The following is an 18389-nucleotide window of genomic DNA, read 5'->3' as shown; positions in this document are numbered from 1 at the left end:
GTAAATTTGGGTTTTTCCTTGACTGTTACCTGTGCAGGTGACGTTGTCACTGGCTAGCACCTCCTCGTTGTGACAGAGGCAGATGATGAGTTGAGTGTCCTCGTCCCGTTTGCAGCTCTGGGTCTGGCAGTGACTGCAGTTGAGCTGCACCTTGATCTCACATTCTCCATGGCTCTCCATGGCTGAGTGGAGAGGATGACAGAGGAAGTTACATCACCACATGAATCTCACAATAAGAATGCTGTAGCACAAGCAGTGGTCAACTTAGCAATATCTATGACTAAAAAGAGAAGATGTTTCGCAATCAGAGTTATTTCTCTTCTTCATAACATTGTCAAACACTGGAGTTCAATTCTTAAACAAATCATGGTTTCACTGTGAAGTGCATGGCCATGGGTCAGTTGATCTGTTTTAGTTTGTGTCTTTCTCATGTCTGTCACTACACAGAGGACTGCTTTGTATTCCGGGCTGCATTGGCGGCACATGCTTTGGACACAAATGACATTGTCGTGCCGTAAAGAATTGAGGGGCTGTCTGTTCCTCTACATCAGCAAAAAAAGAGCAGACAGCATGGCGCCAGGATCAACAGGATCCGTGAGGCCCTGAATTAGTTAATGAGTGTCTGAGGCCTGAGGAGCCCATCCCTTCTTCTCCCACTGAATTAGAGTCAGGTGGTAGAGAGACACAGACCTCTGTGTTACGGCCTGGGCTCTCTCTCTGCTCTCTCCCTCCTCTCTCCTCTCTCCTGGCCCCCAGTGACACTGATGTAGGAGGAGAAAGCCTTACCTGCCAGCGGCTGGAGAAATATCTCCCCCATGGGATTAACAAAGGAGATGCCATCCTGACCGCCCGCTGTGATGTCATCAGTCAGTGCTGCATCGCCACCTTGATTTAGATTAAACACGATATCAAAGATAAATGCATGCAGAGAGATTTCAAAGAGATTGATGCTCTAAAAGTCTATGTTTGAGCTAATAATAACAATGGTTTATTATTGCTTGCATAACATATGCTCACATTATAATTGCCAATCTTTATTTTGAACAAAGAAGGTCTGAATATAGAATGGCGCCAGAGAAGATGGCTGCCGTTTTACAGCCCTCTAACCAATTGTACTATTATGTGTGTTTTTCCGCGTTATTTGTAATTTATTCTGTACATAATGTTTCTGCCATCGTCTCTTATAACCAAAAAGATCTTCTGGGTATCAGGACAGCATTTACTCACCTCGTATTGGACAAAGATTTTTTATTCAACAAGTCGGACGCAAAGGATATCCTACAGACACCCGACAAGGCCCAAATCCCCGTCATTCGCATGAGAAAGAGACGGAGATATCGTGGACGTAGGTCGGGGTGCCTTGTAAGGATCCGACGGCGAGCAAGTAAACTGCCTCTTCCATCATTCCTATTAGCCAATGTTCAATCATTTGAAAATAAATTAGATGACCTAAGATTACGGTTATCCTACCAGCGGGACATTAAAAACTGTAATATATGATGTTTCACCGAGTCGTGGCTGAACGACGACATGGACAACAAACAGCTAGCGGGCTATACGCTATATCGGCAGGATAGAACGGCTGACTCCGGAAAGACAAGGGGTGGCGGTCTGTGTATATTTGTAAACAACAGCTGGTGCACAAAATCAAATAATAAGGAAGTCTTGAGGTTTTGCTCGCCTGAGGTAGAGTATCTTATGATAAGTTGTAGACCACACTATTTACCAAGAGAGTTTTCATCTATATTTTTCATAGCTGTCTATTTACCACCACAAACCAATGCTGGCATTAAGATTGCACTGAATGAGCTGTATAAGGCCATAAGTGAACAGGAAAACGCTCATCCAGAGGCAGCGCTCCTAGTGACCGGGGACTTTAATGCAGGGAAACTTAAATCAGTTCTACCTAATTTCTACCAGCATGTTAAATGTGCAACCAGAAGAAAAAAAACTCTAGACCACCTTTACTCCACACACAGAGACGCATTCAAAGCTCTCCCTCGCCCTCCATTTGGCAAATCTGACCATAACTCTATCCTCCTGATTCCTGCTTATAAGCAAAAACTAAAGCAGGAAGCACCAGTGACTCGGTTAATAAAAAAGTGGTCAGATGACGCAGATGCTAAGCTACAAGACTGTTTTGCTAGCACAGACTGGAACATGTTCCGGGATTCTTCAGATAGCATTGAGGGGTACACCACATCAGTCACTGGCTTCATCAATAAGTGCATCGATGACGTCGTCCCCACAGTGACCGTACGTACATACCCCAACCAGAAGCCATGGATTACAAGCACTGAGCTAAAGGGTAGAGCTGCCGCTTTCAAGGAGCGGGACTCTAACCCGGACGCTTATAAGAAATGCCCTCCGACGAACCATCAAACAGGCAAAGAGTCAGTACTGTGAATTGTACTACACCGGCTCTGACGCTCGTCGGATGTGGCAGGGCTTGAAAACTATTACAGACTACAAAGGGAAGCACAGCCGCGAGCTACCCAGTGACACAAGACTTCCAGACGAGCTAAACCACTTCTATGCTCACTTCGAGGTAAGCAACACTGAAGTATGCATGAGAGCACCAGCTGTTCCGGATTACTATGTGATCTCCGTAGCCAATGTGAGTAAGACTTTTAAGCAGGTCAACATTCACAAGGCCGCAGGGCCAGACGGATTACCAGGACATGTACTCTGAGCATGTGCTGACCAACTGGCAAGTGTCTTCACTGACATTTTCAACATGTCCCTGACTGAGTCTGTAATACCAACATGTTTCAAGCAGACCACCATAGTCTCCGTGCCCAAGGACACTAAGATAACCTGCCTAAATGACTACCGACCCGTAGCACTGACGTCTGTAGCCATGAAGTGCTTTGAAAGGCTGGTCATGGCTCACATCAACACCATTATCCCAGAAACCCTAGACCCACTCCAATTTGCATACCGCCCCAACAGATCCACAGATGATGCAATCTCTATTGCACTCCACACTGCCCTTTCCCACCTGGACAAGAGGAACACCTACGCGAGAATGCTATTAATTGACTACAGCTCAGCATTCAACACCATAGTGCCCACAAAGCTCATCACTAAGCTAAGGATCCTGGGACTAAACACCTCCCTCTGCAACTGGATCCTGGACTTCCTGACGGGCCGCCCTCAGGTGGTAAGGGTAGGTAACAACACATCTGCCACACTGATCCTCAACACGGGGGCCCCTCAGGGGTGCGTGCTCAAGTCCCCTCCTTTACTCCCTGTTCACCCATGACTGCATGGTCAGGCACGATTCCAACACCATCATTAAGTTTGCCGACTACAAAACAGTGGTAGGCCTGATCACCGATAACGATGAGACAGCCTATAGGGAGGAGGTCAGAGACCTGGCTGTGTGGTGCCAGGATAACAACCTCTCCCTCAACGTGACCAAGACAAAGGAGATGATTGTGGACTACAGGAAAAAAAAGAGGAATGAGCACGCCCCCATTCTCATCGACGGGGCTGTAGTGGAACAGGTTGAGAGCTTCAAGTTCCTTGGTGTCCACATCACCAACGAACTATCATGGTCCAAACACACCAAGACAGTCGTAAAGAGGGCACGACAAAGCCTATTCCCCCTCAGGAGACTGAAAAGATTTGGCATGGGTCCTCAGAATCTCAAAAGATTCTGAGGCTGCACCATCGAGAGCATCCTGACTGGTTGCATCACCGCCTGGTATGGCAACTGCTCGGCTTCCGACCGCAAGGCACTACAGAGGGTAGTGCGTACGGCCCAGTACATCACTGGGGCCAAGCTTCCTGCCATCCAGGACCTCTATACCAGGCGGTGTCAGAGGAAGGCCCTCAAAATTGTCAAAGACTCCAGCCACCCTAGTCATAGATTGTTCTCTCTGCTACCGCACGGCAAGCGGTACCGGAGTGCCAAGTCTAGGTCCAAAAGACTTCTCAACAGCTTCTACCCCCAAGCCATAAGACTCCTGAACAGCTAATCATGGCTACCCAAACTATTTGCACTGCCCCCCCACCCCCACCCCATCTTTTTACGCTGCTGCTACTCTGTTAATTATTTATGCAAAGTCACTTTAACTCTACCCACATGTACATATTACCTCAACTACCTCAACTAGCCGGTGATCCCCGCACATTGACTCTGCACCGGTACCCCCCTGTATATATAGCCTCCCTACTGTTATTTTATTTTACTTCTGCTCTTTTTTTCTCAACACTTTTTTGTTGTTGTTTTATTTTACTTTTTTTATTAAAAAATAAATGCATTGTTGGTTAAGGGCTGTAAGTAAGCATTTCACGGTAATGTCTACACCTGTTGTATTCGGTGCATGTGGCCAATAACATTTGATTTGATTTGATTTGATTTGGGTATCAAATCAAATCAAATTGTATTTGTCACATACACATGTTTAGCAGATGTTATTGTGGGTGTAGCGAGTATGTGTGGTATGTGTGGTATATTAACGATGCTGAAAGAAATCGAATGTTTCTCAATCTGTACATATCTCCTCTCAGTGTGTGCCATGTTTTGCAGAGGAGCCAAATGGACCTCCAATCTTATCAGTCAATTAAGTAGAACTTTCTTCCCCAGCCAAAACAAAGAACAGGATCTTTCATGATCTCAGTATGGGTTTAATCTGTCTCATAATATCACAACATTCAGAGAGGGATGTTTATTCTGTCACCAATCCACGACTTTTAAATTATACCAGATAAAGACAGAAAAGCAGTGAATGTTATCAGCCTGCCCCTTTCCTTGGGGCCAATGGAAATTCTCCAGCATAAATGTATTTGTCCGATTCATCCCAGCTAGAAAAGAGCAGGAGGCTACAGAGGGAGGATCTTAAATACTATAATAACACCCCTAACAGTACAGTATGGCACATAGGAAAGCAGTAAATATTATTATGTGTATGTGTTAGATTACCTCTGTATCCACCTCCTCCTCCTCCAGCAGTGCAGGCTCCCCCTCCCCCTCCGAACCCCCCGAAGGTGGCCCAGGACAGTTTGGATAAGGCTTGGGGGCAGGAAGAACCCCCCTCGGCCCCCTCCAGGAGAGACTTCCCAGCCCACAGCTGGCTGGACGAGTCCTTCCAGCCTCCACCTCCCCCTGCAGCACACACACACACACCTCATTTAGCCATCACGCTCTCTAAACACTTCTTCCATTGATGTTTGCATAAGATGTTCCGATAATTGCTCCACAAGACCCTGCTGGTCAAGGAGGATTTACTGGAATTGTTCCATTAATCTTTTCCAAGTACATTAATACAGTACTGCCATATACAGTATGTATTTTCTCCCTTTTCAATAGTTGCATAAGTCAAAAGGCTGCAACCAAGATTATGAGCGGACCCATAGGATAACCAGGGGTCAGGGCCAGCTTGATACAAACACATGCACTCCTGCCCTTTCTCTGACACGTTCTACTGAAGACGCTCAAGTAGGAGCTTTAGCAGTCAGAGAAATGAAAGCCATGTGTTTTCAAGAAGCAGATAGCTAGCTCTGTGAAGATAATCTCAGAGGGAAGGGAAAATTGGAGGGGGTGAAGTGATGGGGCAACCCGACCAACCTGCTGCTCCAGTCTTGCCATTGGAGCTGGAGGCCACTGTGTCGTTCTCATACTGCTCCAGAGGGATCTGGTCCAGGCTGCTCTCTGGGTCCTCTAGGTAGGCCTTCCCTCCACCACCAGCCGCTATCAGTAGAGGCACCAGCACCCCACCCTCCATCTGGCAGGGGGCACAGTCAAACACAATAGCAGCTTAAAAGGTCCAATGCAGTCATTTTTATCTCAATATCAAATTATTTCTGGGTAACAATTAAACCTTACTGTGATTGTTTTCAATTAAAATGGTAAAAAAATTAAAAATAAAGCTTCTTAGTAAAGAGCATTTTCTCAAGCAAGAAATTTGCTAGGACTGTCTGGGAATGGTCTGAGCGGGGAGGTGAAAACTGAAAATTACCTGTTATTGGCAGAGAGGATTGGAACTGTAATTTATCGCTGGTGATGTCACCAGGCGAGCCAAAACTCTGTAGCTCAGCTGGTAGAGCACGGCGCTTATAACGCCAAGGTAGTGGGTTCGATCCCCGGGACCACCCATACACAAAAATGTATGCACGCACGACTGTAAGTCGCTTTGGATAAAAGTGTCTGCTAAATGGCATATTATTTAAAACAGGCTGAAACTTCAGGCGGTCTTTTCAAAAAGCTCTTACACTAAGGGCTTTATTTTAACAAACCTAATGCAATGGTCAATCTAAGCGCAGGCAGTAGCGCTATAGGTTAATGGGTGTGTCAGAAATATTTTTGCTATTTTACACAATTATCGGCGCACTTGCTGGCGTTGGCGCGAAAGGGCTGGGTTTTGATGAATAAACAAGTTGTGGGTGTGTCTAGGCTTGGCCCCTCACTGGCCAATCAGACGTGCTCCATGGCGAAATACTGTATGTGGTTGCTTCAAGTTGTGTATTTACGGTCTTTTATGTACTGCCTTGGTATCAACTCCAGTTCCAATGTTAGTCCATTATAGTTTGTTAAATGGCTTACAGAAACGAAATAACTAAATGTAGACCTATCTTTGCTAAATACGTTAACTTGAACCCATTTGCAGTCCATATTGTTCTAAGTAATTGCACGGATTCAATAGCATTCACACTGATGTAGGGGCTAGGCCTACTGTAATTATGGCTGAGCATTGACATGCCAAACATTGTCAATAAGCAAGATTACATTTATTATTGATAAGGCCTAAAAAGAGAATGAATAATTAGAATCAAATTCTCAAAACAACAACTTGTTTTAATATTAGAACAATGCAGACTATGGAGGGTTTTACGCACATCCAAACTTTTCACAGTAGCTGGGCAAAGATCCCATATAAATAGAAAGGGTGAATGTCCACTCACCGTTATACTGCTCCCAAATAGGCCTATGTTTTATGAACATAATCAGAACCCTCTTACAGATCAGATCGCATTCACACATCTCCAGAAGTTACATTACAAGCGTGCCACTTACGTTGTCACCAGAAAACCAGGAAGGTGAATCATTCTAATAAGTTTGGTTGTAATAAAATAAAATAAAAAACAAGCAATCTGTTGTTTTTTTACAACAACAATAAATAAATGTCAAATGTAATGATGTCATAAAATCTCTAGGATAAAAAAGACAGATTGCTGTTGAACCAGCCTTCGTTATAGTAGGCCTAAGGGAAGGCTTGGGTTTTGAACATATGAAACGGAAAACAAGACATTTTTACCGGTTACAGATAACTTCTAAATACGAGGTTCAACATTATTCACCAAGGTTCTCATCTCTCGTTTCAGGATGGGCATGGACACGTAGCCTACATCATGGAGGGGGTTTTACGCATGTCCAAAACGGGACCAGCATGGCTCAAATAATGTGGGCCTGCTTACAATGCATAGATAAAAAGGGAATATCAGCTCACTGTTTTACTCCTCTCAAACTAGATATTTTAATAAAGCTTTGGTGATTAAGATTTATTTCCAAGCGGTCTCAGGAGCCAAACCCTTTATCGACAGTCTTGACTACTTTGCATTGGGCAGACAAAGCTTGGTTTTTAATTAAATGTTTCTAAATACGAAGTATACAGGCACCAAAAGCACATTAGGCTACCCATGTTCCATGCGCACATGGGCAGTGTGCTTCACGGATGGACAGACTGCGGTTCCGCTGTCAGAATTCATGCCATAACCAACTGCGGTACCGCTAAAACCAGCTTTTGGTTGGTCTTAAATATCCCTATCAGCGCTGCCTGAAATTAGCAGTTTGGATTATGTTTTTAAGGACACACCTTAAATATTTCCACCCCGCCTATCTGAGCGCAAGCGAGCTGATATTAGACAGGTAAACCTGGTGTTAGGGCTGGAAAATGCAAACTATTGTGCATTTGACACTAGTGCCGCCTTAACGCCAGCCAGAAATAGAGCCCTTATTGGGCATTATCATAATTTTCACAATTTCACAGTATTATTCCAACCTCATAGTGTGGAAATATATATAAAACACAGGAAAATCACATTTTTTGACTGCAATTTGCTTTTAAGAGTACCACTCTACCCTCTGTCATAGTCCATAATGCAGCTTAGGGGCCAATCCAGCATTTCAAAGAGATAAAACTTCTAGGTTAAAGGGCTCTTGTACAAACCAGTTAACATAACATCTGACCTCTACTGCTTGTAACACTACATCTGTAGATAAATACCATGATAAATTATATTTTAGAATGGCTTCAGAAGTTATTCTAAGCTTATCAATCGGTTCATAACTAACCTGTGGGTCCCGTGTAGCTCAGTTGGTAGAGCATGGCGATTGCAACGCCAGGGTTGTGGGTTCGATTCCCACGGGGGGCCAGTATGAAAAATGTATGCACTCACTAACTGTAAGTCGCTCTGGATAAGAGCGTCTGCTAAATGACTAAAATGTAATATCTAACAGCTACATGTGCTTCTGATGGACACCATCATGGCTTTCATTTTGTGGAGATGAGATAAAGGCAGAGAACAGTTGACTCAAGTTAGGTAAAGAGGATGGTCTCTTACCTTGTAGATATAGGTGGCTCCTCCGCCTCCCCCTCCTCCTCCTGCCCACTCTTCACCAGTGAACTCATCTTCTATCACCGAGGATTCCCCCAGGCAGATCTTCTGTGTCAGGGGATTTCTCTACAGAGAACAATTGGATGCGGTTAGATCAGAGAGAGAGTGGCTGCAAGTCTGAGATGTTCCTTTCATACCATCAGGAGGTAAAGACTTTCAGGATGGCACCAGAGATAGCAGAAAGTTGAAAGGAAAGTTAACGCTCACTAAAATGAGTCGGACATATTTGAACAGCAGGTTATCCGGTAACACTTTATTTGGATATCAGTAACATTTCAACTAACTATCTAATAACCCTAACCATAGCTCTTACCCTAACCTTAACCATTATTCTAACCCTAAACTTAACCCTAACCATAGCCCTAACTTTAACCCTTATCCTAACCCTTATTCTTAACCTAACTCTAACCCTAACCGTAACCTTAGCAATCAGTTACTTATCAACAGATATCTGTTGATAGTACGGCCATATGTAGAGCATCTACAAATGGAAAATCCGGACTATCCAAATAAAGTGTGACCGTTTATCCACCCATAATGTCACCCGAGGTAGCCTAACTCTCCCCTCTACGACTCACTCCTGGACAGGCATCCTCCCCCTGATGTCCCACCAGTATATACAGGGTGTCTCCCTTCTCAAGAGTGAAGATGGCTGAGATGAAGACCCCGTGGGAGCGCTTGTTGTGGTTCTTTGCTCCTTTGCCACCTGCTGCTCCATAGGCTGAGATCCTAAGGAGGGCACAGTAAACCATAGAAATGGAATGAATAGAAAGTGTGTCTTTATTCAAGTCAATGATGGCATAATGGGTGGACTGGCAGCAATTTTGAGTGCACCTATGCCAGGAAGTAAAAGCAGGAAGTGTACCCTTCAATATGTGCTGTGATTTGTTGAATCAACTCAACTGACATTACAAAAAATACATTCCATTGTACGAGCCAAATAAGTTAGCATCATTTGAAATGAACATGCTACATTACCATGGCATTCCAGCATCAGTTGATAGAACATTCCAAAATACCATAGAAATTATTGCATCACAATATCAGGCAGCAATTGCGAGTGTACCTACAAGTTTACCAGTCAGATTGCCAGGGTTAGAGCTTACAAGCCCATTATATTCATTCTATTTCTATGCAGTAAACACATGATGAGACCACTGAAGGCCATGTTTGGTGCTTGGGGCTTGGGTGACCTTATAACAGTGGCTACTCAACTAATAGACGGAGTGAACATTGCAGAAAGGAGGCAAAGAAGTCAAGCCGGTTTTGGTCTCTATAGTGGATCAGAAGTTTCACAGCACTTCGGATCAGGCTGTAACAGCGGCAAAGTCAAGGCTGTGCCTGACAGATGAACACTAACTTGTTTCATCAGCTCAAATCATGGTTAATATTGACATAGCTGTAGTTTTACTGTAATCAGAGCTCAGCTGAGCCCCCAGACTACGCGGCTGTCCCCATAGAATAACCCTTTTTGGCTCCAGGTAGAACCCTTTTTGGTTTCAGGTAGAACCCTTTTTGATTTCCATGTAGAACACTCTGTGGAAATGGTTCTACATGGAACCTTGGTAGGGGCCAGATTAGGGCGAGAGAGAGTGAGCACAGATAGACTAATCTAAGTCTCCATCCAGTGAGTCACGCTTCTTACTCTGCCCCAGTCTTACTCACACACACACACAGTGCAGGAAGGCAGGCAGGGGCTGAGCCCACGTCATACTCTCCCTCCCCTAACCTGGATGATGTGGAAATCAATCTTGATACTCCAGAGACTTGCCTATATTGATCGGTCTAGCAGATACGTGACATGAAGTTGATACAGAGTAGTATTTAACCTGTATTTAATCAGTTGACTGATTTCTCAGGTTGTGCTGCCAGCTGTCAATATTGATGTACAGATGCAATCATTGGTCAAGGGGCTTGTTTCAAGCATCTCTACCCTATGGTTTAGTCTAGTGCAAAAGTGTTCCGATTGCAAAAACAGTTGTTGTCTGTGGCGTTCATGTTTCTACAACATTAGAAGAACATATCAAAACTTGCACCCACATGTATCTGTTGGTGGCTGGTACCCTCCAGATCTGCACTCCTTTGAACGGGCCGTCCTTACTCACAGTGACACTGACGTTGGTGTTGCGGTACGCGCTGTCACACTGGGCCTGGGTGGGGCCTCTGGGGCCACTGGCCCCACAGGATGTAAACCACCAGGTCATCAGGGACACCTCTGAAGAGAGGAGACATACATATAAGTCACATGTCAGTCAACAAACAAACTCCCTGTGTTGCACCGAAAGAAGACAGACAGACAGACATATGGTAGCACAGCTGCTGAGGAAATCAAAGTAAATTACATTAATGGAAGCACGTTGTTTATTATGCAAAATGGCTGTGGAAAAACCACTGCGAAAATTGCAAAGGTCATTGGTCATAGAAATGCTAAATATATTTAATTGGAACAGCTTGTAGTGTACCTGAGGCAGAGGGCTCTGGGAGGGGGCTGAGGAAATCTAGCTCACTGATGGAGTCCATTTCATGGAACAATCTGTGTCCGAGCAGCAGGGAGTTGAGATCTGAGAGGAAGGAGACAGACACATTTGTATTTGTATTTGTATTTATTATGGATCCCCATTAGCTGCTGCCAAGGCAGCAGCTACTCTTCCTGGGGTCCAGCAAAATTAAGGCAGTTCATACAATTTTAAAAACATTACAATACATTCACAGATTTCACAACACACTGTGTGCCCTCAGGCCCCTACTCCACCACTACCACATATGTGTGTGTATAGTGCGTATGTTATCGTGTGTGTGGATGCATGTGTCTGTGCCTATGTTTGTGTTGCTTCACAGTCCCCAATGTTCCATAAGGTGTTTTTTAATTTGTTTTTTAAATCTAATTTTACTACTTGCATCAGTTACTTGATGTGGAATAGAGTTCCATGTAGTCATGGCTCTATGTAGTACTGTGCGCATCCCATAGTCTGTTTGGACTTGGGGACTGTGAAGAGACCTTTGGTGTGTCCTCATGTCTTGTGGGGTATGCATGGGCGTCCGAGCTGTGCGCCAGTAGTTCAAACAGACAGCTCAGTGAATTCAACATGTCAACACCTCTCATAAATACAAACAGTGATGAAGTCAATCTCTCCTCCACTTTGAGCCAGGAGAGATTGACATGCATATTATTAATTTTAGCTCTCTGTGTACATCCAAGGGCCAGCCGTGCTGCCCTGTTCTGAGCCAATTGCAATTTTCCTAAGTCCCTCTTTGTGGCACCTGACCACACGACTGAACAGTAGTCCAGGTGTGACAAAACTAGGGCCTGTAGGACCTGCCTTGTTGATAGCGCTGTTAAGAAGGTAGAGCAGCACTTTATTATGGACAGACTTCTCCCCATCTTAGCTACTGTTGTATCAATATGTTTTGACCATGACAGTTTACAATCCAGGGATACTCCAAGCAGTTTAGTCACCTCAACTTGCTCAATTTCCACATTATTTATTACAAGATTTAGTTGAGGTTTAGGGTTTAGGGTTTAGTGAATGATTTGTCCCAAACAAAATGCTTTTAGTTTTAGAAATATTTAGGACTAACTTATTCCTTGACACCCACTCTGAAACTAACTGCAACTTTTTCTTAAGTGTTGCTGTCATTTCAGTCGCTGTAGTAACTGACATGTATAGTGTTGAGTCATCCGCATACATAGACACTCTGGCTTTACTCAAAGCCAGTGGCATGTCATTAGTAAAGATTGAAAAAACATAATGGGCCTAGACAGCTGCCCTGGGGAATTCCTGATTCTACCTCGATTATGTTGAAGAGGCTTCCATTAAAGAACACCCTCTGTGTTCTGTTAGACAGGTAACTCTGTATCCACAATATAGCAGGCGGAGTAAAGCCATAACATATAGGTTTTTCCAGCAGCAGACTATGACAGATAATGTCAAAAGCCGCACTGAAGTCTAACAAAACAGCCCCCACAATCTTTTTATCATCAATTTCTCTCAGCCAATCATCAGTCATTTGTTTAAGTGCTTGTTGAATGTCCTTCTCTATAAGCATGCTGAAAGTTTGTTGTCAATTTGTTTCCTGTAAAATAGCATTGTATCTGGTCAAACAAAATTTTTTCCAATGGTTTACTAACAGTTTGTAACAGCCTAATTGGTCGGCTATTTCAGCCAGTAAAGGGGGCTTTACTATTCTTAGGTAGCGGAATTACTTTTGCTTTCCTCCAAGCCTGGGGGCACAAACATTCTAGTAGGCTTAAATTGAAAATATGGCAAATAGGAGTGGCAATATCGTTCGCTATTATCCTCAGTAATTTTCCATCCAAGTTGTCAGACCCCGGTGGCTTGTCATTGTTGATAGACAACAATAATAATTTCACCTCTTCCACACTCACTTTAAGGAATTCAAAATTACAATGCTTGTCTTTTATAATTTGGTCAGATATACTTGGATGTGTAGTGTCAGCAACTGTTGCTGGCATGTCATGCCTAAGTTTGCTAATCTTGCCAATGAAAAAATAATTAAAGGAGTTGGCAATATCAGTTGGTTTTGTGATGAATGAGCCATCTGATTCAATGAATGATGGAGCTGAGTTTGCCTTTTTACCAAAATTTCATTTAAGGTGCTCCAAAGCTTTTTACTATCATTCTTTATGTCATTTATCTTTGTTTCATAGTGTAGTTTCTTCTTCTTTTTATTCAGTTTAGTCACATTATCTCAATTTGCAATATGTTTGCCAATCGGTTGTGCTGCCAGACTTTTTTGCCATTCCTTTTGCCTCATCCCTCTCAACCATACCATTTTTCAATTCCTCATCAATCCACGGGGATTTATCAGTTTTTACAGTCATTTTCGTACTGGGTGCATAATAATTAGTAACTGGAATAAGCAATTTCATAAATGTGTCAAGTGCAGTGTCTGTTTGCTCTTCATTACACACCACGGACCAACATATATTCTTTACATCAACAACATAGGAATCAGTACAAAACCTATTGTATGACCTCTTATACACAATATTAGGCCCAGCCTTTGGAACTTTGGTTTTCCTAGATATGGCTACTATATTGTGATCACTACATCCAATGGATTTGGATACTGCTTTCAAACAAATCTCTGTAGCATTAGTAAAGATATGATCAATGCATGTTGATGATTTAATTCCTGTACTGTTTGTAACTACCCTGGTAGGTTGACTGATAACCTGAAACAGGTTGCAGGCACTGGTTACAGTTTTAAGCTTTCTCTTGAGTGGGCAGCCTGATGAAAGGCAGACAATATTTAAAAAACCCAGAAAGTATACCTCTCTATTGATATCACATACATTATCAAGCATTTCACACATGTTATCCAGATACTGACTGTTATTACTTGGTGGTCTATAGCAGCTTCCCACCAGAATGAGCTTTAGGTGAGGCAGATGAACCTGTAGCAATATTACTTCAACAGTATTTAACATGAGATCCTCTCTAATCTTCACAGGAATGTGGTTCTGAATATAAACAGCAACGCCTCCACCATTGGCATTTCCATATTTTCTGTAAACGTTATAACCTTGTATTGCTACCACTGTATCATCAAAGGTATTATCTAAGTGAGTTTCAGAGATAGTCAGAATATGAATGTCATCTGTTACTAGCAAATTATTGATTTCATGAACCTTGTTTCTTAATCTACAGTGAGGGAAAATAGTATTTGATCCCCTGCTGATTTTGTACGTTTGCCCACTGACAAAGAAATGATCAGTCTATAATTTTAATGGTAGGTTTATTTGAACAGTGAGAGACAGAATAACAACAACAAAATCCAGAAAAACGCATGTCAAAAATGTTATAAATTGATTTGCATTTTAATGAGGGAAATAAGTATTTGACCCCCTCTCAATCAGAAAGATTTCTGGCTCCCAGGTGTATTTTATACAGGTAACGAGCTGAGATTAGGAGCACACTCTTAAAGGGAGTGCTCCTAATCTCAGCTTGTTACCTGTATAAAAGACACCTGTCCACAGAAGCAATCAATCAATCAGATTCCAAACTCTCCACCATGGCCAAGACCAAAGAACTCTCCAAGGATGTCAGGGACAAGATTGTAGACCTACACAAGGCTGGAATGGGCTACAAGACCATCACCAAGCAGCTTGGTGAGAAGGTGACAACAGTTGGTGCGATTATTCGCAAATGGAAGAAACACAAAAGATCTGTCAATCTCCCTCGGCCTGGGGCTCCATGCAAGATCTCACCTCGTGGAGTTGCAATGATCATGAGAACGGTGAGGAATCAGCCCAGAACTACACGGGAGGATCTTGTCAATGATCTCAAGGCAGCTGGGACCATAGTCACCAAGAAAACAATTGGTAACACACTATGCCGTGAAGGACTGAAATCCTGCAGCGCCCGCAAGGTCCCCCTGCTCAAGAACCTCCTTCCCTCAGCCAGGGCATTGAAAATGGGTCGTGGATGGGTATTCCAGCATGACAATGACCCAAAACACACGGCCAAGGCAACAAAGGACTGGCTCAAGAAGAAGCACATTAAGGTCCTGGAGTGGCCTTGCCAGTCTCCAGACCTTAATCCCATAGAAAATAATAATAATAATAATAATAATACATCTGTGGAGGGAGCTGAAGGTTCGAGTTGCCAAACGTCAGCCTCGAAACCTTCATGACTTGGAGAAGATCTGCAAAGAGGAGTGGAACAAAATCCCTCCTGAGATGTGTGCAAACCTGGTGGCCAACTACAAGAAACGTCTGACCTCTGTGATTGCCAACAAGGGTTTTGCCACCAAGTACTAAGTCATGTTTTGCAGAGGGGTCAAATATTTATTTCCCTCATTAAAATGCAAATCAATTTATAACATTTTTGACATGCGTTTTTCTGGATTTTGTTGTTGTTATTCTGTCTCTCACTGTTCAAATAAACCTACCATTAAAATTATAGACTGATTATGTCTTTGTCAGTGGGAAAAAGTACAAAATCAGCAGGGGATTAAATACTTTTTCCCTCACTGTACATATGTTAACGTAGGCTATTTTGAGCACTTTTCTTCTGGGATGCTTACTTGTTTTTCTTGCTTTACTGGGAAGCTTAGCAGCAGTAGATGTGCTCATGTTCTTCATGTTAGTGCAGGGTGAGCTGCACACAGTGGACTTCCTCCTAGGGCACACCGGCTCAGTGCTAACAGTATAAATCTGGTTCTTAGGCACATGATTACTGCATACAATAGCTGTAAGATCAGCAGAGGCATTCAGGGCAGTTAGAGGGACATAAATTAGGTTACTTATATTGTGTCTACTGACGCCCCTGGTGTAATGTACATTTGCTAAAGCATTATGACAACTCTGCATCACAATGGTAGGGATTAGCTGAGCTGGGCTTGGGTCATTGATAAGTTGATAAGTCATTGTCTCAATGCAGCATTATAATGTTGTGAAAGGATCCAGGAACCCAAATTATTTGGGTGGATCCCATCCTCCTTATAAAACGTGTTTTGTTTCCAAAAGGTATCGAAATTGTCAACAAAAGTTACACCCATTGAGCTGCAATAATCACGTAGCCAGTTGTGAAGAGCTCCATCATACTATCCAGGTCTGTGCCCAAACAGTTTGAGCTTCTACTTCTAAAAATCCACCTTTCCAGAAATAAGTCTCTCACTGTTGCCGCTTGCTACAGACCCCCCTCAGCCCCCAGCTGTGCCCTGGACACCATATGTGAATTGATTGCCCCCCATTTATCCTCAGAGTTTGTACTGCTTGGTGACCTAAATTGGGATATGCTTAATACCCCAGCCATCCTACAATCCAAGCTAGATGCCCTCAACCTCACGCAAATTATCAACGAACCTACCAGGTACAACGCTAAATCCGTAAACATGGGTACCCTCATAGATATCATCCTGACTAACATACCCTCTAAATACACCTCAGCTGTCTTCAACCAGGATCTCAGCGATCACTGCCTTATTGCCTGCGTCCGTAACGGGTCCGCGGTCAAACGACCACCCCTCATCACTGTCAAACGCTCCCTAAAACACTTTAGCGAGGAGGCCTTCCTAATTGACCTGGCCCAGGTATCCTGGATGGATATAGATCTCATTCCGTCAGTAGAGGATGCCTGGTTGTTCCTTAAAAGTAATTTCCTCTCAATCTTAAATAAACATGCCCCATTCAAAAAATACAGAACTAAGAACCGATATAGCCCCTGGGTCTCCTCAGACTTGACTGCCCTTGACCAGCACAAAAACATCCTGTGGCGTACAGCATTAGCATCAAATAGCCCCCGCGATATGCAACTTTTCAGGGAAGTTAGGAACCAATATACACAAGCAGTCAGGAAAGCAAAGGCTAACTTTTTCAAACAGAAATTTGCATCCTGTAGCACTAACTCCAAAAAGTTTTGGGACACTGTACAGTCCATGGAGAATAAGAGCACTTCCTCCCAGCTGCCCACTGCACTGAGGCTAGGAAACACTATCACCACCGATAAATCTACAATAATCGAGAATTTCAACAAGCATTTTGCTACAGCTGGCCATGCTTTCCATCTGGCTACCACTAACCCGGCCACCAACTCTGCACCCTCTGCTGCAACTTGCCCATGCCCCCCCCCCGCTTCTCCTTCACACAAATTCAGACAGCTGATGTTTTGAAAGCGCTGCAAAATCTGGACCCCTACAAATCAGCTGGGCTAGACAATCTGGACCCTTTCTTTCTAAAACTAGCCGCCGAAATTGTCGCAACCCCTATTACTAGTCTGTTCAACCTCTCTTTCATAACGTCTGAGATCCCCAGAGATTGGAAAGCTGCCGCGGTCATCCCCCTCTTCAAAGGGGGTGACACTCTAGATCCAAACTGCTACAGACCTATATCCATCCTGCCCTGCCTTTCGAAAGTATTCGAAAGCCAAGTTAACAAACAGATCATCGACCATTTCGAATACCACCGTACCTTCTCCGCTATGCAATCCGGTTTCCGAGCTGGTCACGGGTGCACTTCAGCCACGCTCAAGGTCCTAAACGATATTATAACCGCGATTGATAATAGACAGTACTGTGCAGCCGTCTTCATCGACCTGGCCAAGGCTTTCGACTCTGTCAACCTCCGCATTCTTATTGGCAGACTAAATAGCCTTGGTTTCTCAAATGACTGCCTCGCCTGGTTCACCAACTACTTCTCAGATAGAGTTCAGTGTGTCAAATCGGAGGGCCTGTTGTCTGGACCTATGGCAGTCTCTATGGGAGTGCCACAGGGTTCAATTCTTGGGCCGACACTTTTCTCCGTGTATATCAATGATGTCGCTCTTGCTGCTGGTGACTCTCAGATCCACCTCTACGCAGACGACACCATTTTGTATACATCTGGCCCTTCATTGGACACTGTGTTAACAAACCTCCAAACGAGCTTCAATGCCATACAACAATCCTTCAGTAGCCTTCAACTGCTCTTAAACACTAGTAAAACTAAATGCATGCTTTTCAATCGAACGCTGCTAGCACCCGCCCACCCGACTAGAATCACCACTCTCGACGGGTCTGACCTAGAGTATGTGGACAACTACAAATATCTAGGTGTCTGGTTAGACTGTAAACTCAACTTCCAGACTCACATAAAGAATCTCCAATCCAAAGTTAAATCTAGAATCGGCTTCCTATTTCGCAACAAAGCCTCCTTCACTCATGCTGCCAAACATGCCCTCGTAAAACTGACTATCCTACCGATCCTTGACTTCGGCGATGTCATTTACAAAATAGCCTCCAACACTCTACTCAGCAAATTGGAT

General features: G+C 43.6%; 1 protein-coding gene across 1 annotated transcript in view; it reads right to left on the bottom strand.

The window, feature by feature from the left end:
* The window catches only part of LOC311145326 (tyrosine-protein kinase receptor-like), a gene marked incomplete at both ends in the record, with an annotated part of 112741 nt that overhangs the window by 13517 nt on the left and 80835 nt on the right, over nucleotides 1-18389 (bottom strand). Inside the window, 8 exons of the mRNA XM_084181557.1 lie at nucleotides 30-182; nucleotides 787-885; nucleotides 4931-5113; nucleotides 5576-5732; nucleotides 8569-8688; nucleotides 9201-9351; nucleotides 10663-10837; nucleotides 11085-11183. Coding sequence (XP_084037683.1) covers nucleotides 30-182; nucleotides 787-885; nucleotides 4931-5113; nucleotides 5576-5732; nucleotides 8569-8688; nucleotides 9201-9351; nucleotides 10663-10837; nucleotides 11085-11183 — 1137 coding nt within the window. The remainder of the gene's footprint in view (nucleotides 1-29; nucleotides 183-786; nucleotides 886-4930; nucleotides 5114-5575; nucleotides 5733-8568; nucleotides 8689-9200; nucleotides 9352-10662; nucleotides 10838-11084; nucleotides 11184-18389) is intronic.

Source organism: Coregonus lavaretus, assembly GCF_964263955.1.
Source record: "Coregonus lavaretus genome assembly, chromosome: 18".
NCBI classification, from domain to species: domain Eukaryota; kingdom Metazoa; phylum Chordata; class Actinopteri; order Salmoniformes; family Salmonidae; genus Coregonus; species Coregonus lavaretus.
This window is presented reverse-complemented; position numbering and strand designations above follow the sequence as displayed.